Here is a 20,823-nt window from a genome sequence, read left to right as displayed (position 1 = left end):
AAACAACACGAAATCACGCTTGTATTTTCTAGGCCAGGACTTTTTAGTAAACATGAAGTCAAGACTGCTTTTTGTCCAGGATCAAAGGCTATATTTCCATATTTCTATTGAAGACATGAGCATTCCTTTCTGTACCTCTTTGCTCTCTTACTTAGTTTACCTCCCAATAGTTAACTGCTGATTCTTCCGCCATTAATTCATAAATACATAATCTACCTTCTCTGAGATTCTCAATAGGAACATTGACAAGTGCAGCAAACTCTTTATTTCCTTTATATATTTCACCTGTACGTCTCCATAAACAGGCTGGTATACCCATCGAACTAAACACTCTGTCATAATCCTACTTGCTATGATTAGTTACCGTCAGTGTACTACTATTTCTTGTTATTTATTTCTTCTACCAAAAGTAATCTTTCAAAGGCTTCCTCAACTAATATTAAATCAATATCTGTTAATGATTGGGCCACCGACCTAAAAGCAGGACGAAATGTTCCCATCACGTTCAATATACGCTGTCGACTAGAGGCAGACATACTATATTTGAATTTATGTAAGCTATCTTAATATCTTCCTGTTCCCCTCTTCCAAACCATTTACTTATTGTCCATGTATTTTTGAAGTCTAGCATAGCCATTCACATAGTTATATGGTTTCAAAAACCCTGCTTCATACTTTGCATTGATCACCTCTGTCAAACGATCTTCTAATTTCCCGTCAGAAGGATCGGCTGCTGTTAAAAAAAATCTTTCTGTGTTATTGACAGTTGTGTTGGGTGCTGCATCGTTTCTAGCTGCCATAATCCCCTGCTTGTCACTACCACCTACTGAATCTAAAAAATTGCTGATGACTGATATTTCATTGCCCATTTGTTCACTTGCAAATGTAAGTTGACCTGCTCCCATTTGTCCATAAAGCTGAAGTGGAAGTCTTTTGGGATTACTGTTAGATCGAGCAACTATATTGTGATCTGTTATGAATCAAATACATTTTTTAGTGGATGAATTACCATTGTTTTGAGCTAGAGTAGATAAGGGCGCATAGTTCTCGCTGTTAATATTAATTTGAATGTCTGATCTAGCATTATTCAATTGTTGTTGCTGTTGTTGTATAGAAATAGAGTTGTTGGGGGGTTTTACTTCATCGTGGCATAAATGCCCAATGCTTCGTTTAATGCAACGCTGACAAGGACGACCTAAATAGAGACATGAATAAATTATTTTAATTGTAAAAAAACAAAACCACCTTCATCACAAGTCATGTGTGAGCGTCTACAGTAAACACAGGCTAAATTAAAGTTCAATAGACTTGTTTGTATATTATTGTTCATTTTACCATGAGTCACTTTTCGTCTTTTAGGACCAGTACGAGGTTTCTTTTTATTATCTTGAGGTTGCTGTGTACTACTCTCTGGAGAGTCTTGCTGGCCAGCAGTTGGTCGCGTTGAATCAGACATTTTTTTTGTTGATTGCAAGGCAAAAAAAGAAAGGAAAGCCAATAGAAAAAGTCCATAGTTTTTTATGAGTCAACCAGTATCAGTTCCCCTCATATCCAATGGCCGACTGAATAATTGTGCTAGATTAAGCCAGATTTAAACGGTGCAATATCTAGCCTTTTTTTTGTTTTCTTATTTATATATATACACATCCGGCCGCCAGGATTATGAAAAAAAGAAGCTCAGGTTATAATATTAGTCTTTACCATGTCATTTTCGCTAGATAAATGTATAATAAGTTGAATATTAAAAAGATCAAAATTCATGAAGTGCGCAAATTAATATCATAAACATTATTATTCGTAAATTATATTTTCATTTTCCTTAATATTTCAGATACATAGACAAAGTATACTTTTTATTATCCTCTTTTTCCAGAGGCATATGTCAGTTTTCATAATTTTGTCCATTTTCATATTCTTTTTGCTAATTAACTCAAGTGACTAATCATAGTTCTTGAAAGACGTAGCATATTTTAATCCAACATATTACTCTCTTGTATTTTTTAGCTTTGATTATTACCGTATATAATATATATTATTACTATCTTTATAGCTGGGTTAAATCTATCAAAGGTGAGGATCACGAATTTGCTGCGACCCATAATGTGGGTAACGCAAGGGAATTCAGTGTTGCAATCGACGTTTTTCTTTTAAAATGAAAGATACAAACATGATTATAAAGTGAATGCATTGTTCAAAATCATCTTAGACTGGATCATCATTTTTACTATGTCTCTTAGCATCTTTGGTTCAGATATATTAAGCTTCTTAGTCCCCGTGTTGAAGATTTCAGTTTGATAATAAAAGTCGTATATAACTTAAATTTGTGTTTTTAATTTACAGTGTTTTTATTTCAAATGACAATAGAAAAAGAAAATATTTATTTACTGCTATAGCTGAAATTTGCTTCCTTAGAAAAACACTTACAATACCTTAGCATTGTACTTTATAGTTAAATTTCTATCCAAATATATTTCTTCAATATACAAAGTTCTTTGTCAGTACATATGCCCATTGTAACTTAGTAAAGTTGTAAAAACATAAATATGAAAAGGATTGCTTTATTAAAGAGACCACATCAAATAGTTTATTACTAAAATCAAGTGAAAAATAATAACCCGTTTACAACTAAGCCGTTTGCAGTGCTATGTATGTTTTTTCTAAAACACAAAAAGTTTACGTCTGCTTCAGTGCAAACCTTATGATTAGTATATGCATATTAGTTCCATTTTTCTTATTTTTTAGGTGTGCCTTTTCTGAATAGCTCATAATGTGTCGTAGCGCCGTAGTAATCTAGAAAAAAAAAATGCAGCGATGAGTGAAATAACAACAAATTTATCTTCAAATGTTATCAGAAAACCCTCTTAATTTAATATTTCTTATATGTTATAAGGATGAATGATTGTGATTGAATACTTCTTTTTGGCTCTTTGTTGTATGGCTTGCACTACTTTTTTTGTGGTTTCTTTAGTCATTAATACTTTTTCTAATATTGTTATATAGTACAATATATATAGACAGTAAATAGTAATGATAGGTTATTCTATACCTTATCATCGATCATTTTCTTTCTTAAGTGCTCTAAACCGATGATTTTATCATTCATTTACAATTGGGTTCGTTTGCTAGGTGGATTTTTATCACTAGAATTTGTGCACAGGATATGATACAAAGACATTTATTGGCTTAAAATAAAGCCCCGAAAGATGAGCCAATCAATCTTTAATAATTTCAACAAAAGTTTATTTTAAATGAACGAACTATTTCGAAGAAAGCAGCATTTCAATTTTCTTTTTTTTCTCTCTCTCTTTCTCTCTCTTTTAATCACACATTATATATTTATATACTTTTATTACTTTCTCTCCTACTTCTCCCATTTCTTCTTTTTCTTATTGTACTTAATTTAACATTATGCAATCTATTAAATGTGTTGTTGTTGGTGATGGGTAATTTAAAAATATAGTCAAGATGAAAAAAGCTTAATTTTTCTATTGTAAATAGTGCTGTTGGTAAAACATGTCTATTAATATCTTATACCACCAACGCTTTTCCTGGTGAATATATACCAACTGTGTAATATAAAATACAAGAAAAGCAAACAACCCGTCTTATTATTTTATATATAGTTTTGATAATTATTCAGCTAATGTGATGGTTGATGGAAAGCCAATTAATTTGGGTTTATGGGATACAGCAGGACAAGAAGATTATGACCGTCTTCGTCCTCTTTCTTATCCACAAACTGACGTATTTTTATGTTGTTTCTCACTTATTAGTCCCCCTTCTTTTGAAAACGTGAAAACTAAGGTAAGAGAAAGAAAAAGAATATGAGGGAGAGAAAGAGAGGAAAGGGGAAAGTTTAGAATGTTAATCTTGCTCATTTTATAAAAAAAGTGGTATCCCGAAATTAGTCATCATGCACCCAACATACCCATCATCCTTGTAGGTACTAAACTTGATTTGCGTGAGGACAAAGACACAATAGACAGACTTCGTGAAAAGAAGATGGCACCTATTTCTTATGCTCAAGGTTTACAAATGGCAAAAGAAATTTCTGCAGTCAAATATCTTGAATGTTCAGCACTCACTCAAAAAGGTCTTAAAAATGTATTTGATGAAGCCATCCGTGCTGTCTTATCTCCTCCTGTTCGACCAACTAAAAAGAAGGGTTGTCTTATTCTTTAAACTATCTTCATACAAAAATAAGATTACTCATTTTTATATGACAATTTCTTAATTATTCTTTCTCTCTTTCTCACACTCACACACACACACACGCTCTCTTTAATATTGTATCCTTTATGGCTTTATTTTTTTTATATCTTTTATTTACACAATTAAAGTCATGTCATACAAAAAAGGAAATCATGGGTGTTGCTTCTATTCTCAAAATGATGTTTGTGTAAAAGTTCTGTTTTACATTTCGTGGTTACAGTCATCCTCAGCTTATTGATTGAGTCCTAGTCTACGTACCTCTTCTTTTTTATGCGTACATTTATTAAAGCAATTAATTACATGTAAATTTAATTAAAAATTTAAAAATAGTAGTCTGCTAATAATAATAGTAGTAAGACAATCTAGTATCAGGGAGTAGAGAGAGAGTAGGACAAGTAACCTGATAGTTGTTGTATTCAATTCCTACTTTATTTACTAATTTTGACTCAACAAGAAACAAATTTTTTATTCTACATAAAGCAAGGATGAATCAAACAATAAAAGCCTACTAACAAATCAATTTTGTGCAACAAAACTTTTGAAGTACGTTACGCGTTTGTTATCTAAATGTCCATTCTTTTTTTATTTCTCACTCTAAATTTCCACGTGGTATTTAAGGTTAAAAAGATTAAAATGAAGTTTGCTCTATTTTACCTTCTTTTTTTTTTTTATAAATTACATGTAGTAGATTGTCTATATATCAGTAATTATTGTATATTCTAATCCCAATGAAAACAGAAAGTATACATTAATTACATGTTCGCATAAAAATCTGAACAAAGCATACAGCTAAAACGAGAATTGTAAAGCATCAAAATGATATATGAACTTTATTGCTATTGTATTTTTTCTTTAAAGCATAAAAAGAAAAAAAGGTTCATGAGAGATGAATGATGACATTCAAGTGATATACTAGTTTGACAAATGAAGTTTTCTTTCTTTTTGAATTCAAAAAATCAATCATACTTTATCCTTTTCTCTTTGTATTCTTTTCATTGTCTTTCTTATTTCAACTCTTTGAAAAAATGCATAAAAAATTTACGATATTCTTTGTACTATTTTATGTCTTGATATGCTTCATAAACATGTGCTCTGCTTGTTTATTCAATGATTATTTAAAGCCTGAAAAGTCATTATATGATACTCTTGCTGATGACAAAAGATTCACTAAATTTGTTGATGAAATCGAAAGACATAATCTAACTTTTAAGTTCAAGGCAATCAAAGCTGGTACAATTTTTGCTCCTGTTAACCAAGCTTTTGATCATGACAATAATGACAACCATTCAACACCAGAACAGGTTCTGTATCATGTCATTCCTGTCGCTATCAAGTCAAATGAATTTTGGGATGGACGACTTTTAGAGACAGAGGCTTATAGTGGTGATTTACGACAATTTCTAAAGGTCACAAAGACCACATTTAAAGGTGACATTATTATTGGTACCGGAGTAGAGGCAAATCGTGCACAAGTTATTCAAGCGGACATTGATGCTTCGAATGGTGTCATTCATAGTGTTGACAATTTCTTGCCACTGCCTGTAAATTTAGGTAACGTATAGGTCAATGGTGCTGAACACTGACAACAGACTGACACACTTTATGTTAGACGAAACATTAGCTCTGGACAATGATCTTCAGGATTTTTGTGATTTAGTTAATAAGGCTCATATGGATCAAGAACTAAAGAATGCAAAGGGCTATACTATCTTTGCGACTAAAGAAAGTGTCTTTGGGAATGACCTCAGTGATATTGAAAAGGATTATTTGAACAGCAAAGAAGGTTGTTATGATTTGGCAAGGATTTTAAAACATCAAATTTCACCCAAGATCTTTTATACAAATGATTTTGCAGAAGGAAAATCTAAAATTGAAACTGTGAAGGGCTCAGAATCCCTTGCTGTATTGATTCATGGAAATACTATCACTGTGAATAATATTAAAGTGATTAAAAGTAACATTTTATCAGCCAATGGTAAGCACAAGGAATTTTAATGGTTATTTATCATTGATTTTTCATCATAAAAAAAGGTGTGATTCATGTGCTTGAAAGACCTTTATTGCCAAAAAATAAGGATTTTCTGAACCTTGATACTCGAAAGGTTTTGAGTGCTATCCATGCAACCAAGTTTGGAAGATTACTCGACAGTAATGGCTTAGGGCGCTATTTGGACAAGGATCAAACTGATCAAGTGACAATATTGGCTCCTCCAAATGATAAGCTGGATGAAGGTAATGTGCCTAAAAATCAAATGAAGGCCTGGTTGGAATATCATATCGTTCGTAATCGATACCGCCCCTCTGACCTCATTCATGGCCAACTACTTGAGACTCATTCTCACGATGACCTCGGTGATTCCTATTATCAGCACATACCTGTGACCATTTCAGAACCAAATAAATTGATTCAATTTGACAAATCTCATGTGTTGAGGGATCCTGGTAGGTTTACTGTTAATATAAAGCCAATAAATAGCTCTTCCTTTATTCATTGTTCCCTTCTGTATTACAGTTGAAATCGGAAGCAATGCCATCATCTATCCTATTGCTCATCGTCTTGTTTTACCTCGAAATACAGTGAATCGTCTCCCTGCTAACCTTGAACTGTCTACATTTGTGGCTAGCTTGTATGCATCAGACTCTGATAAAGCCATTGAAAAGGCACATGGAATCACTTTATTTGCTCCTACTAACAAAGCTTTTACTCATCTTGGTCTTTTGGCAGAGCATCTGCTTCAACCTGAATCACGAAAGAAACTTGAGCAAGTAGTAAAGTATCATGCTGTCCGTGGTCTATTCTATGAGAACTCAACAGCAGAAGGTGAGCACAAAGAGGAGACACTCGCGTCGGATGCTCGCATTACTCTAAACAAGACAAGCGCTGGATTCTTTATCCGAGGTCATGGTGCTGCTGATGAAAATGACCGCGCAGTGATTGCAAAAGTGATACGTACAGACATCTTAACTTCAAATGGTGTTATTCATACCATTGATCGTGTTCAACTTCCAGAAAATTTGGAAGTTAGTAATCATAATCTTTTATCTGCTGAAGGAACGATTAGATTATTAGGTCTTTTGAAGTATGGTAATATGCCAAAGAATGTTTTAAACGGCACATCCAAGGATGAACCTTATACGATCTTGGCCCCCTCTGATCGTGCATTCGCCAGAACTAATCTGTCTCATCTGAGTGATGAAAAACTTGCCAAACTTGCTAAATTACATGTAATCCCTCTCGGTTTGCCTCGGCTTGATATAAATGAAATAGGAAAAAAACGTTGGTGGGCTTCAGATAATAATGAACATCGTGATATTGGATATACTGGTACTGAATTTCCTTCATTGCTTTCTAAGGACATTGTGATTGTCATCAACAAAAATATTGGTGGTGGTTACTCAGTCCATATTAAAGGGAGTTCTCAAGACAGTGCCGACATTTTGGACCTTGGCCGCTCAAGTTCTGGTGGCGGTGTACTTGTCATAGACTGTGTTCTTGTTCTGCCTGAAGAAGCTCGCCAAAAGAGATGGCCTTGGTGGGTTATTGCTTTGATTGTGATTGGGATTTTTGTAGTCCTTTCACTCTTAGCAATTTGTGTTTATTATACTTGGAAATGGTATGCGTCTCGTCGTGAGGGACAAGTCTCTTTGTGACTCAATTAAAAACATTTTTTCTTTGCTTAAATTTATGCATTTTATAATTCGTTAATAAAGCACTCATTTTTTTTTTTAAAAAAAAGACCCCTTGAATTTGTTGAAACATAAACAACACGACTTTAGGAAATGATCCCGAACCATGTTGTATAACCGCTGTAAGCAAAAAAGATTACCTCTTTTTTTTTTTTTTTTTTTTCTTTCACAAACATCGCTCATGATTTTAAATTCAATAAAGCTCGATTCTAATAAGATCTGGTCCCGGCAAACGCTTGTGATCACTTCAATTTTTCTATTGATTGTAAAAGAAAAAAATAAACAAAAGGAATATATGATACAGTCTCACTATTAACATGATCATAGATTTTTGGTCCTGCTTTGATAGCGGTTGATCTTGTTTATCTCTCTGGTAACATTAGACAAATTAAGTATATTTGGCCCCATAATAACTGGATTTTCAAAAAAAAAAAAAAAAAAAAAAAAAAAAAAAAAAAAAAAAGACTGGGTTAATAGTTTTAGAATGGCTGATTTGTATACTTACTTAACGTTTATTGGTATTGTAAGTGTATGGAGCATCTATGGACTTGTTGTAACGTTTATGGTAAAAAAGAAGAAGAAATAAATAGAACAAAAAGAAAAAAAGTATTTATCAATTCGATAGAAATCTGTTGGTGGCATGAGTATATTTATGTACGGTTTATGCTTTATTGTTATTCTTCAATTCTTGATTGGATTCGTGCACATCATGTTGCTCTACAGCACTTACCGCCCTATCTTAATGAACAATTGTATGCAACGCCAGCCATACCGCTTCTTTTGGTGGTCTGAAAATTATGAGAATAATGAGCAGTTTAAGGAAATATTCGACAAATGTACCCACCAATGGTCGAATTTTTCAACAGAGCGACTTGTTTCATGGGTAGTTTACACCTTTGTATCTGTATGCATAAAGTATATGAAAATATATTTAGATGAATAACTATTTCTTACAAACTTAGGGGTTGGTATTGGCTATTGTTATTATTCATAAAAAATATATCTATACTGAACACCAAGAGGCTCGTGGATATATTGTAGGCGATCAAGAGGGAGAATGGACATCTAATGAAAAACCGACAAACGATGCTGCTCTCTATCAAGAACACTATCCTCCACCTTATGGCGATGAAGAAAAAGAAACTATGGACTATGGCATGCGTCAGCAACGTCAAAAGCTGTACGAGGAAATAGAAAAACGTCAAAGGGCCAAAAAGAATTTCAATCGAAAATCTGTTATTAGTAACACATCCTCTTCAGAGCCTGCCACTGTCTCTGTGGTTCATCCTCTCGACTTGACGAAGGGGCTTGGAGCCTACCAAGTTCCTCCTGTACCTCCAAACGAAAGACGTGAAGTATGGAACAGATATGAAGGAACGAGTATACCAGAGGAAGATTATCGAGCACTGCAGCGTCAGAAACGTTTTGATTCGCACACTTCTGAAAGAATGGAATACGAGCTTTATAAGTCTAATGGATCTGAAATTCGTAGGCGCCATAGTAACTTTATGGAAAAAAGAAGACGGGCCAGTGGACGTAGAAGATCTAGATTGGGTAACTCTCAAAGGAAAGCATCTACTCATGTTCGTTGGCGTAATGGTAGCAAAGGGTATGCGTTTTCGCCTTTAATTAAGAATTCAAATGATCTTGAACAAGAAGAATATGAAGAAGAACAAGAAAGTGCCAACTTGATGAAGCCAGAGGACACTGAACCCACAGAGCAAGCCTCCTAGAACAAAAATAAACGATTTGCTTAATGTGGAATTTTTTGCAGTAATTTTAACAGAAATATGATTGTTTGTAGTAAGGATATGTAATTAAGTAACATCCAGTAAATGCGCTTGAAACTGTTAAGATCTATACTGGCATTTTTATCAAAAAAAAAAAAAAAAAAAAAAAAGGACTGTTCCTACCTGCCTCGATCGCAATGATGGGGAACGTTAAAAGCATTAAAAGTTCAGCTTAATTTTTCATTAAAGTACTTATTGAATTACAATTGGTCTCGATAACTGAACGCATAGCTATGATAATATCTGGACTTTTAATAGGCTCAAGAGAATTGGTAACGACTCTTTCTTTTCTTCCTTTTTCACCAAAAAAATATAAACACTATTTCCTATAAAATTTAATATGATTTTCATCGAAAATAAGATAGAGAAAATGATAGAGTACAATATTCTTTAAAAAAAAGTCTCTTATGATGAAGCTTGATCTCTAGTACATCTTTCTTACAAGTATTGTTTATTTTGAATCATTTTTCATGCTTCCTCATCATTTCCAACACGGGCCTATTTTATCCATTTTTAATAAAATGTAATCAATCAGTGATAAAAATTTGCTACTTACACCGCGAGGACGAATATCTCCTTCACGAGCGCCAAATTCTTCTGTCAATCCATTGTAAGGATAGGTTCTCTTGACCTAATGATAAAACCATTAGAAATTAAGATTTATGTATATAAATTGGTCTTACAGCTGGGCTTTCAGGGTAAGTCTTGTAAACAATACCAGCAACAGAAGCAATAGCACCAGCAAAGAGTGCTAATTGGGCAAGTGCCTTACGAGGGCTGTATTCGTGAAGATCAGGAGCCCAGACACCCATAATTTCATCTTCTTCATGAAGCTATGAATAATTTTTAATCTAAAATATTCCCAAGATTTTGTATCATTCACTCCTTACAGTCTCGCCAAAGTTACGCTTATCTTGAGGATCCCACCAGCCGTAAGGGCCTCTAGCTTGAGTACTGTTACGAGGCAAGTTGGGATAATCACCAATTTGAGGATCTTCAACAATTTCTCCAGTATTTAAGGTTGATTGAGGACGAACTGAGGTCATCACAATGGGTTGACGAGTGGTTGAAACTAAGGCACGCACATTCAATGCACGTTGTGTAGCAGCTCTGAATGACATTATTTAAAGAGTGGGGAGAAGAAACTTGTTCTATGTATCGCCTGTTAAGAAACCCTACTTTATTTTTAAAATTCCACCCTAGAATCAGCAAAGTCACGAAAAATGCAAAACGTTATTTAATGGTGACGTAAATAAAGTAACCCAATCAAATCACTGTGTCTCTATCTTGCCTTCGAACCCCGTTTGACATGTCAATGCAATCAAATTCTAGTATGGCTGTTGTTTTTGAAAAGTTAAGTATAAAGATTATGCTTTTTTTTTTGGATAAGCTCATGAAATCTTTGTATTTACAAGAGCTATATTCTCATGTTTAATATTACATTAGCTCTTAAAGACTTGTTAGTCTATAGTCTTTTGATATAAAATGAAAAATGCAGCTTTTGATAAAGTAATGATGATTAGAATTAATACAAAATAATGTAATTGATTAAGTACTAATGAGCATGAGATAGCTTACCAATAAGTCATTTGTATATTTTTATTATTACTTACAACACATCTATTATTTGTTTTACAAATGCTTTGAGGGAAGGAATAGCTATAACATTTCATTGTTATTTGGTTGGCAACACACATTCAGATATACTTTACTTATAATCAAGGTATATAAGTCAATAAGAATGAGATGAAAAAGTATGAAATAGCCAACAATAATTCTATAATAGTTATATTTTTATTAAATAAAGGCGCTTTAAAGGTTTTCTGTAGTACTTTTTTGTGTTGATTCATCATAACGTATATGTACCAGTTAGTATTTATCATTTCAACTACCACACTGCTATTAAAAAAGTTAATCCTTGATTTAACGTTAGTTCAGTTCAAACGGTAGAACCAAATTTTCTATAACCGAAATTGATAATGTTTAAAGTGAAGCTCATTTTATTTTACAAAATGAATTTTGCATGCTTTTATCTCTTGAAACTACGGCTTGACGACATCCAAGGAAAAGAAGATGAAACTCGTGTCTGATTACTATAGTTGATGTATCAAGGACTGAAAGAGCGATCATTAGTTAATAAAGTTTTCATATCTATTTATTCCAATGCAGACAACTCGATCTTGCTAAGAAATATTAATGACAATAAAAAACCGCTACATAAGCTTGAGGTTAATAGCAATATATAAAATATATTACAATAAAAAAAAAACATCTATCATGTAAAATTAAATTATACTGGCCTTACTACGCACCCAAATGATTCAAAAAATTTCAAAGGAAAATTCGAAAAAGGTAATCAATGAAAGCAATTGGCTTCATAGGAATATTAGTAGCATATAAAAAGCAAGCATTGACGATCTGCCACATAGTAGCAGCATTAATGTACTTGAGCAAAGTATACTTTAAAGGACTCTTCTAAACTGGAAATTTTCAATTACAGAAAAAGACTGTATCAAAGATTGAAAATAAATGTTTAATCATAGGAAATCGCCACAACGATAAAACATTCAGCAGCAAAGAAATAATAAAATTTTTGAAATTTTTGCTTTCAATGGCATTATGCTATAATATATCATTATAAAAGTTAATAATTTGCCAGGAATGACTCATCTTTTGCGTTGATTTTTTATTTGATATATTTTGTTTATTAATGGACGTACAAAAACTTTTCAATAGAAAAAGACAATAGGATTTTTATACAAAGCATGTGAAATTGCGCCTCATTAATATATTCATCATCAAAGGCCGATTTTTCCTTCTTTACTTGGTGTCAATAAAGTAAGTTACTTTTATATGCACTGCCCACTTGGATGCTGATTACAATTGGTCATATCCTTCTACTTAATTTGGATGATTCCGCTCCCTTTTGACAATTTTTTTTATTGTTTTATGTTATTTAATATTCAATTTGTCTTATATATGTGTATGTTACTTTTCTCAAGTTTATAGATATAAAAGAAGAATAATTTAGTTTACAGCAGCGTATCTTGAAAAATCTTACTATATTTATGAAAAAGGGAGAAATAAATCTAGATTGTCGGCTTAATTCAAACAAGGACTGTGATTATTTTGGATAAAAAAAAAATAAAGTAACAAATTGCTTATGGCTTCACACACAAACAATAAAAGATATGGCGTATAGTTAATATTCTTTCTAAAGTAACTTTTATTTCTTATTATTTTTGTTGTGGTAGCACGAAGATTGAAAGCTTGCCCTGAATCTTCTTTTTCTTTTTCATTATTTTAATCCTTTTTTTTTTTCCCTTCTTTCTCGGTTTAATTTTCTTTTGTGTACAAAATCAAGAAAATTATACTCTCTCCTTTTTTTTAATATGGACATAGAACAAGTTGCAATGAGGCAACAGCCATCTGAATCTGAGACTATAAAATCACCTGCTCTTGAAGCCCTTTGTCATGATCTGGACATGTTCATTAACGAATTAAGTTTAAGCAGTAATTATAAAACAAGTTCAAATCAACTAAACAGCTACAACCTATCAGTAAGCATTTTCTCAATCAAAACAAAAGATACTCCTTTTTTTTTGCTTAAGCTTATTATGTAGGATGAATACCTAAAAGAGGATACCCGAGGGTATGTGTTCGAAAATTATACAAGATTCAATAGTACCACAGAATGCATAGATCAGCCAAAAAAGGTATCCATTATTGAAGAAAAGCCTCAAAATGGTACACCGCCTGTTTCACCATCTTACCTAAGTGCAAGCAATATGGAGGATGGTCTTTTTACAACAAGGTCAAGTTCTTTGAATCGTACTACTTCTTCTTCTTCTACCACAGCTCAACGTATCCCCCTTTCACCCAAGTTTCTTTTATCAGCTCCTACTTCACCTTTAACATTTGGTATGTCAGCAGTATATGAATCAAACCAGGGTATATTTCCAAACTTTGCTTTACTTTCCTTCATATCGAATCAATTTATTGTGTGTGTGAAATCGTTAAATGAACGTAGAAAGATATTTTCTTCAGCTGAATATCCTCTTAGTTTTACTGGTGAGGAAGCAGTGGTATGTTGTATGAAAAATAGTGGTTGCAATGAAGCCTTGACCATTTTCTTTTTTCACAGGATATTGTTCGCTCATTTTTGCCTAGTGGATCGCCAAATTCAACTTACCTAAAAATCGCCCGTGCACTGACAAAGACCAACCCTCCTTTGATTATTCCTACTCCATATTCGGAAAAATCCTTAAGGAAAAACAAGTTGTACAATTCTACAAGTGAGATATACACACTCGTCATCACAAATGAAAAAATTGAAGGTGTTTACACGCCACTGGCACGCTGTTATTCAATGTCATGCTTACCTGGTCAGCCTGGTTGTTACTCTCCACTTTGTCCTAATAAGCTTGTACAACAACAAGATGTATCTCAGCAAAGATTGGCAGCACCTTCTGTTGGTTCCTCTGTCTCGCATGATACTGTAAGATCAAAACAAGTACCGCATTATTATTTATAAACTCACTTTTATTTGCAGAGCATTTCACGTGCATGGTCAGCCAACGTTTCAAAAGATATATTGGTCACTCTGCCTAAAAATGAAATTGCTAGACAAGAAGCAATTCATGAACTTATTTATACCGAAGAAGACTACGTTCGTGATTTGCGACTATTAGACGAGGTAAATAAATTTTCATGTGTTCTTTTAGACTTCATCTAACAACCATAATTTACAAGCTTTATGTTAACGAATTGTTACATGCTCAATGTATTGAAGAACCAAGAAGGCAAGAGTTTTGTGAAAAGGTGTTCAATAATTACCAAGAAATCTTAGATATTCATAAAGTGTTGTGCGACGACCTAAAAGATCACCAAGCGTATTGTCAATCTACCAATGCCATTGGTAGTATCAACCAAGTCGGTGATATTTTTTTACGTCATGTCGATCGCTTTATGGATGTGTACTTGAAGTATGGCCCTCACGTTGTATTAGCTGAATACGAAGCTAAACAAGAAGCAGAGACCAATATCTTGTTTCAAACTTTTATTCGAGAGAAAGAAAAGAGAGCTGAAAGCAGAAGGTTGCCCTTTCGTCATTTTATCATCTTACCTGTCACTCGACTTCAACGTTATTCCTTATTATTGGATGCCGTATTAAAAAAGACGCCAAGTGACAGCCCGGATAAAGCCAGTATTGCAAAATGTATAGAGATCATTAAAGGAGTAGCTACCAAGGTGGACGAAGCAACAGTCGAGACCAAAAACACCTTGCGCGTCTATGAAATTAATCAACGTGTTCGATTCAAACCAGGCGAGCCTCACGAACTAGACTTGTTGAAACCTGGAAGGAAGCTCTTGATGGAAGGAAGACTATGTCGAAAATCACATCTTGTAGTGGAGACGGTGGAATTGCAAGTCTTTTTGTTTGATCATTTACTGCTCATGACGAAGATAAAAAAGGCTCCTAACAAAACAGATGATGTAGAGTATGTTATATCAAAACGTCCGATACCGATGGAACTGCTGCATATTCAGGAAGCTACAGAGGGTTTCTCAATTGGTTTAAGAAATATGAGTAGTACTGCAAATGGCACTTATGCCTTACTCTCACCTACTAGCAACAGTATAATCCCAAATGGGACTTCATTGCCCTTTGGAAATAACCAATTTCCTATCTTGATTCAACATTTAGGTCGGCATGGCGCTGATTACATGCTCTATGCTGAGAGTGCTTCCTCTCGTTTAGAATGGAAAGAAAAGGTAATAGAAGCAAAGGCAATGATGGAAGCAGCAAATCTAGATAAAAAAGTTTTTGAAATCAAATCGTTAAGTGATACTACTTTTGGAAATACAAACGCATCAGGTTCCCACAATTATGGAAAAGTAACTTGCACAACACCATTCAGTAAGCATCTACCTTTATCTGACATTTTCAATGTATTCATGTCTATCTTTTTTATAGGAAGCTCAAAAAATATACGTATGATCGCTGTTGGCACACAGCAAGGCATATGGATGGGAGTTGAAGGAGATACGAACTCAATAAAACTTGTTTTATCTATTTCAGATGTTACCCAGATTGCAGTACTTGAAGAGCATCGTATACTCTTGATTTTGGCAGGTAGGAAGAAAACAGGAAGTGGTAAAAAGTATCTAAAGTCCATTAGATAAAACATTGTATGCATATGCATTGGAGCCTTTAATTCAAAAGGATGCTCGAAAGATTTCAATGGATAAAACACACCAGAAGGTTGCTCAACACATTAGTTATTTTCGCTCAGGTGTATGCAACGGGCGTACTCTGGTAGTTGCCATGAAAAAGCGGGGTGTTGATAGTCATTTTAAAGTGCTGGAACCAATCTGTGGTGATCTTCGAGACCCTGCTAATAGCAAAAAATACTTTACAAAATCTGGTCTTTTTAGCAAAATGCCGTCCTGGTTTAAGAGCTATGTGGAATTTTATATTGGCACAGAATCCTATTCAGTACATTTCTTGAAGGCTCGACTGGTTGTAGTGTGTTTAAAAGGTTTTGAAATAGTCAATTTAGAATCACTCAGCATGAATCGAAATCTGCCTGATCCCACACATCCTGATTTTGCTTTTATGCAGCAAAAGGGACAAGAACTCCGGCCTTTGGGTATGTTTCGATGTCGAGAAAACTACTTGTTATGCTACGATTCATTTGCTTTCATGGTTAACACGCATGGTTCTTTTGTTCGTAATATGCCTTTGATTGAATGGGAAGGAATGCCGCAGTCGGTTGCATTTTACTACCCTTATATCATTGGATTTGATCCTCGATTTATTGAAATCCGTCATGTAGAAACAGTAAGTCATCTTCCTTTTTTTTTGTTTTGTTGGCTTTCTAACTTTTATTCTCCTCCTTAGGGTGAATTGATTCAAGTACTGGCAGGAATACATATGAGATGTCTGCAATTCATCAATTACGCGATAGACCCAGTAATTCACGGATGTATGGCACATCCTTTTAAACCTGATTTTCAATATGTGTTCCAGCTTGTTAACACCTTTGAATCCTCTTTGTAATACTTTTATAGCATTATGCATTCATACCACGCATATATGCTTAGTTTTATTATCCCATATTTATTATCAATTAATATCGATTTTTCTATTTACTGGAACCCGTTCTCTCTTACGCTTTTGTTGTAACTTATTAGAATGTTTATTGCTTATCCTTTACAAAAAAAAAATATTAAATATTTTTCTCCCTCATATTAAACATATAGGCATCAATGTAGCCAATTCCTACATTATTTATACTTTCAAGTGAAATGTCAGAATCAGATCAGAGAAAATGTGGTCAAGTTGCTTTTTTGTTGTGAATTACTGCCCATGATACTCATACAGTCAAAGGTAATTTATTGCAATGAGTCTCTGTTTAGTTGCAAATGGCCCATTATTTGTATGTAATATACTTGGCTTTAGCTCGTTGCCAAGCTCTGATACTCATTCAAGTCTCAAAAATGCTCAAAGGATACTATTGAAAATGTATTTTAGAGCTTGACTTACCTATTGACCAAATAAAGTACAAACTAAACATGACATACTCTCTGAGAGATACAAAGCAGCTTAGACTAGAAATATGTTAGGTTAGTTATGCGTATTTGTATGTGTTTCTGCGTAAAGCTTTTTTTTTTTGACACATTGCTATATGCGATTTACAAGAATAATAGTTTTTCACAAGGAATTTCATAGAGCAGAGTCTATTAAATCAAATCTGGGGCAGCATGCTTTGAGTGATGTATATCCCCGGCATTTTCAAAGCATCAATTATGAATAATAAAAAAAAGATAGCCCCACCTTTGGTTAGAATATACTATTTCTAAAGAAAAACCAGCAAAGTTTTACGATAAAGTAGAGTGCCACATATGAAAATATACTGAATGCTCAGGTACTTGCAGACCTTGAATTAGATATTTACATTGCTTTTAAGCTTTGTTCTTAAAAAAAAAGTGCAATTAAAAATACAATTGAAAAATAATGGAAGAGATATTTATAATGTATATGTAAAAAATAAAAGAGAATGAGTAGAAATACATCATTAATCATCCTTCTTAAAGTTCACTATTGAAAAGTGAACGGAAATCGATTGAGTGCATAAAGAGGAAAGTTATGTTCTTGAGTATTCTAGATAAATAGAAAAGGAAACTACTCTTAATATGGCGACTTTCGACTCGTTTTTTCTCTTGAAAATGTGTAGCCTATTTTGCCTAATTATAGCTAACATAGCCACTTTGTGTATGTTTTTGAAAGCGTCAATATCATGTTGTCGTATTGCCCTACAAATTCTACAAGCTTGAAAGATATTAAGCGAATATCCACTTCCCCAGACTCTTCTCATCAAGGCTATAGCGTCTGTGCATGTAAATGGTTTCTTTCATCTTCAATAAAAGATATAATGTATACCGAGTTGGAAGAATACGGATCACTCAAAAACACCATTTCGGATAATCGTTTTCTTCTTATTTGAATGTGTAACACAAACTCAGATACAATCTCAGCAGTTATATCAAAATGACTGCAAAAAAAAAAAAAAAAAAAAACAAATAAAAAACGTGTTTCTCTTACGCTAATTAAACCAATGAGTGAAAGTAGTAAGCGTGAGTTACGTTCGCGCTCAAACAAAAAAGAGAGCATGTCGACAAAAAAGACAACGGTGACTACAACCGAGCAAAGTACCAAGGAAACCAAGTCTATCAGGTAAATAGTATAGTAATGAGAAATATATAACCTGATGTATATATTTATAGGGCTGCACAGGATTTATTAAGTGAATCTGGAACTTTTTCATTCTCTCTTCTTACCGCTTTCCGGGTCTTGTTCATCATTCGATGTTTCTCTGCCTTGTATCGTATCATGGACGATTGTGACGAAGTATTCAACTACTGGGAACCTACCCATTATTTACTGGAAGGATATGGACGCGAAACTTGGGAGTACTCTACAGATTATAAAATCAGAAGCTGGGCTTATGTTTTTGTTCATGCTCTTGTTGGGCTTTTTGCAAAATTAATTGCCCCAACCAAAGTAAGTGCAGTAAAGAGGATGGATGAATAGAAAGAGCTCAATTAGCTTTTTATTAGGTTCAAGTGTTTTACATCATTCGTCTTGTTTTAGCTGGTGCTTGTTCTTTTGCAGAAGCTCGCTTTTATCGTACTATTACTGAAGAAATTAACCCTCATGTTGGACGTTATGTATTCGCAATTCTATTTTTTGGTGCTGGCATGTTTAATGCATCCACAGGTTCGTCCAACACAGATTAAACAAAGAAAGAAAGAAAGAGAGGCTCATACTGTACATGTTAGCCTACCTGCCATCCAGCTTTGCCATGTGCTGTGTCTTTATGGCGTTTTCATATGCTTTAAAGCCTGTTTCAGATGTTGACCGTACACGTACTTACAGAGTTGTATTTTGGATCGGACTGGGTGCATTGGCTGGTTGGCCATTCGCTGCTCTTATTGGTCTCCCATTTGCTATTGAAGAAATCCTTGTTTTTGGACGAGATATGATGAAGAAAGAGGATGGTACTATTGTAAGATCTTTAGCTACCCCTCAATGGAGATTGAGAAGGTTTATTCGTTTGTTGGAAGCTTCTTTCTTTAGTGGAATTGGCTTAGTTGTAAGTGACATAGGAAAAACAAAAGAAGAAAAGAAGTTTATGTTTTCTGTAGTTCTTGCTTGTTCTGATGGACCAAATGTTTTATCGTCAATATACAATTGTCGCTTGGAATATTGTTAAATACAACATTTTCTCTGATGGACGAGGACCTGACCTTTACGGGACAGAGCCTTGGTATTATTATATTTTGAACGGTTTCTTAAACTTCAACATTGTCTTTTTGTTAGCCTTGGGTTCTGCTGTTTGTGTGGTAAGTACAGAAGACGAAAGCAACTTTTTAAGTGATGAAATGCATAACATGAACTATATAGCTTATTACTGCATTTATCGATCGAAACCGTGTACCTGGTAGAACCAAGATGGATCAGATCTGGCCCTATGTTGTATTAGGATTGAAGCTTATTCCCTTCTACATTTGGTTTATTACTTTTAGCCTTCAAGCCCATAAGGAAGAGCGATTTATGTATGTTGCTTATCCACTCATGTCCCTTAATGCTGCCATCTCTATTTACTTGATTCGTACCTGGGCCAGTCGTTTTGCTGGTGTGTTAGGTGCTAGTGTCCATGTGCGTGTGATGGCATTACGTTATACATCCTTTGCCATCCTCTTTGTTTATGCTCTCTTATCCTTCTCTCGTATACTTGCCCTCCTGACACGCTACCGAGCCCCTCTAACGATCTACAGCTCTATCTGGGCCGAGCAACCTACAGATCAACTTGTGAACATGAACTATTTGCAAGAAGACTTTCCTAATGACATTCAATTAAAGGAAAAGAATGTGTGTGTTGGTAAGGAATGGTACCGGTTCCCCTCTCAATTCTTCTTGCCTAGTGACACACGTCTTCAATTTATCAAGAGCGATTTCCACGGTCAATTACCCAAGACATTTGAGGAGGACATTACAGTTGGTCAGTATGAAATAGACGGAGAAGAAAAATACTATAGACGTAGACACTATAGCTGGTTTGGTGCACGACAAGCCCCCCAAGGTTTTAATGATATCAACATGGAAGATCCTAGTGTCTATGTAGATGAAAATGAATGTGATTATTTGGTGGATGTGGATTATCCTCTTCGTGCAGTATCCTCTGCTGAGCCTCGTTATATCAAAGATACAGATCATTGGGAAATTTTGGCATGTTATCCTTTCTTGGACACTGAGAATTCTCATCGTTTATCAAGAGCCTTTTGGGTTCCTGGCTCACCTGGATTGGCATGGGGTGATTATTGTATGTTAAAACGTAAACATTAATTATGTTTACGTAAATAGAGCGAATGTAAATAACACTAGTAATAAAGAAAATGATTTCAATTAACAAATTATATAAAAGAAACTTTCTCTTTTTTTTTTGTCTTATTTATATGATAAAAAAAAACTCCTCTTTTTATTTTAATAAAGAGGAGAAATGGATAAGGGATAGATATGAATTCAATAAATAAAATGCATATACACGCAGAATGTATATTCAATTAT

At 34.1% G+C, this 20,823-nt stretch overlaps 8 protein-coding genes across 8 annotated transcripts; 5 read left to right on the top strand and 3 right to left on the bottom strand.

Moving 5' to 3' along the window:
* Positions 1 to 58: 58 nt before the first annotated feature.
* On the bottom strand, positions 59 to 1,456 carry RO3G_14318 (uncharacterized protein; the record flags this gene model as incomplete). Its single annotated transcript, XM_067668902.1, has 6 exons — positions 59 to 88; positions 161 to 343; positions 405 to 537; positions 601 to 958; positions 1,010 to 1,195; positions 1,336 to 1,456. 6 exons carry the CDS (start codon positions 1,454 to 1,456, stop codon positions 59 to 61), a joined length of 1,011 nt encoding a protein of 336 aa, XP_067525003.1.
* A 426-nt stretch (positions 1,457 to 1,882) lies between these two features.
* Positions 1,883 to 2,437, bottom strand: RO3G_14317 (uncharacterized protein; the record flags this gene model as incomplete). The annotated part of the gene is made up of 4 exons (XM_067668901.1): positions 1,883 to 1,921; positions 2,040 to 2,144; positions 2,226 to 2,314; positions 2,425 to 2,437. The coding sequence occupies 4 exons, from the start codon at positions 2,435 to 2,437 to the stop codon at positions 1,883 to 1,885; spliced, it is 246 nt and encodes an 81-aa protein (XP_067525002.1).
* A 971-nt stretch (positions 2,438 to 3,408) lies between these two features.
* RO3G_14316 (GTPase) lies at positions 3,409 to 4,182 on the top strand (the record flags this gene model as incomplete). The annotated part of the gene is made up of 4 exons (XM_067668900.1): positions 3,409 to 3,443; positions 3,499 to 3,570; positions 3,624 to 3,804; positions 3,892 to 4,182. 4 exons carry the CDS (start codon positions 3,409 to 3,411, stop codon positions 4,180 to 4,182), a joined length of 579 nt encoding a protein of 192 aa, XP_067525001.1.
* A 1,115-nt stretch (positions 4,183 to 5,297) lies between these two features.
* Positions 5,298 to 7,863, top strand: RO3G_14315 (uncharacterized protein; the record flags this gene model as incomplete). The annotated part of the gene is made up of 4 exons (XM_067668899.1): positions 5,298 to 5,763; positions 5,822 to 6,187; positions 6,244 to 6,654; positions 6,725 to 7,863. 4 exons carry the CDS (start codon positions 5,298 to 5,300, stop codon positions 7,861 to 7,863), a joined length of 2,382 nt encoding a protein of 793 aa, XP_067525000.1.
* A 520-nt stretch (positions 7,864 to 8,383) lies between these two features.
* On the top strand, positions 8,384 to 9,632 carry RO3G_14314 (uncharacterized protein; the record flags this gene model as incomplete). The annotated part of the gene is made up of 3 exons (XM_067668898.1): positions 8,384 to 8,464; positions 8,525 to 8,803; positions 8,862 to 9,632. The coding sequence occupies 3 exons, from the start codon at positions 8,384 to 8,386 to the stop codon at positions 9,630 to 9,632; spliced, it is 1,131 nt and encodes a 376-aa protein (XP_067524999.1).
* Positions 9,633 to 10,157: 525 nt separating this feature from the next.
* On the bottom strand, positions 10,158 to 10,810 carry RO3G_14313 (uncharacterized protein; the record flags this gene model as incomplete). The annotated part of the gene is made up of 4 exons (XM_067668897.1): positions 10,158 to 10,187; positions 10,246 to 10,320; positions 10,373 to 10,522; positions 10,580 to 10,810. 4 exons carry the CDS (start codon positions 10,808 to 10,810, stop codon positions 10,158 to 10,160), a joined length of 486 nt encoding a protein of 161 aa, XP_067524998.1.
* A 2,271-nt stretch (positions 10,811 to 13,081) lies between these two features.
* RO3G_14312 (uncharacterized protein) lies at positions 13,082 to 16,752 on the top strand (the record flags this gene model as incomplete). Its single annotated transcript, XM_067668896.1, has 8 exons — positions 13,082 to 13,202; positions 13,392 to 13,774; positions 13,834 to 14,187; positions 14,242 to 14,385; positions 14,442 to 15,609; positions 15,667 to 15,825; positions 15,986 to 16,533; positions 16,594 to 16,752. The coding sequence occupies 8 exons, from the start codon at positions 13,082 to 13,084 to the stop codon at positions 16,750 to 16,752; spliced, it is 3,036 nt and encodes a 1,011-aa protein (XP_067524997.1).
* A 1,612-nt stretch (positions 16,753 to 18,364) lies between these two features.
* On the top strand, positions 18,365 to 20,601 carry RO3G_14311 (uncharacterized protein; the record flags this gene model as incomplete). The annotated part of the gene is made up of 6 exons (XM_067668895.1): positions 18,365 to 18,429; positions 18,480 to 18,756; positions 18,813 to 18,972; positions 19,035 to 19,348; positions 19,401 to 19,598; positions 19,660 to 20,601. The coding sequence occupies 6 exons, from the start codon at positions 18,365 to 18,367 to the stop codon at positions 20,599 to 20,601; spliced, it is 1,956 nt and encodes a 651-aa protein (XP_067524996.1).
* Positions 20,602 to 20,823: the final 222 nt, after the last annotated feature.

This window comes from Rhizopus delemar, genomic scaffold (assembly GCF_000149305.1).
Source record: "Rhizopus delemar RA 99-880 supercont3.13 genomic scaffold, whole genome shotgun sequence".
NCBI classification, from domain to species: domain Eukaryota; kingdom Fungi; phylum Mucoromycota; class Mucoromycetes; order Mucorales; family Rhizopodaceae; genus Rhizopus; species Rhizopus delemar.
The sequence above is the reverse complement of the archived record's forward strand: the minus strand, read 5'-3'. Positions and strand labels throughout refer to the sequence as shown.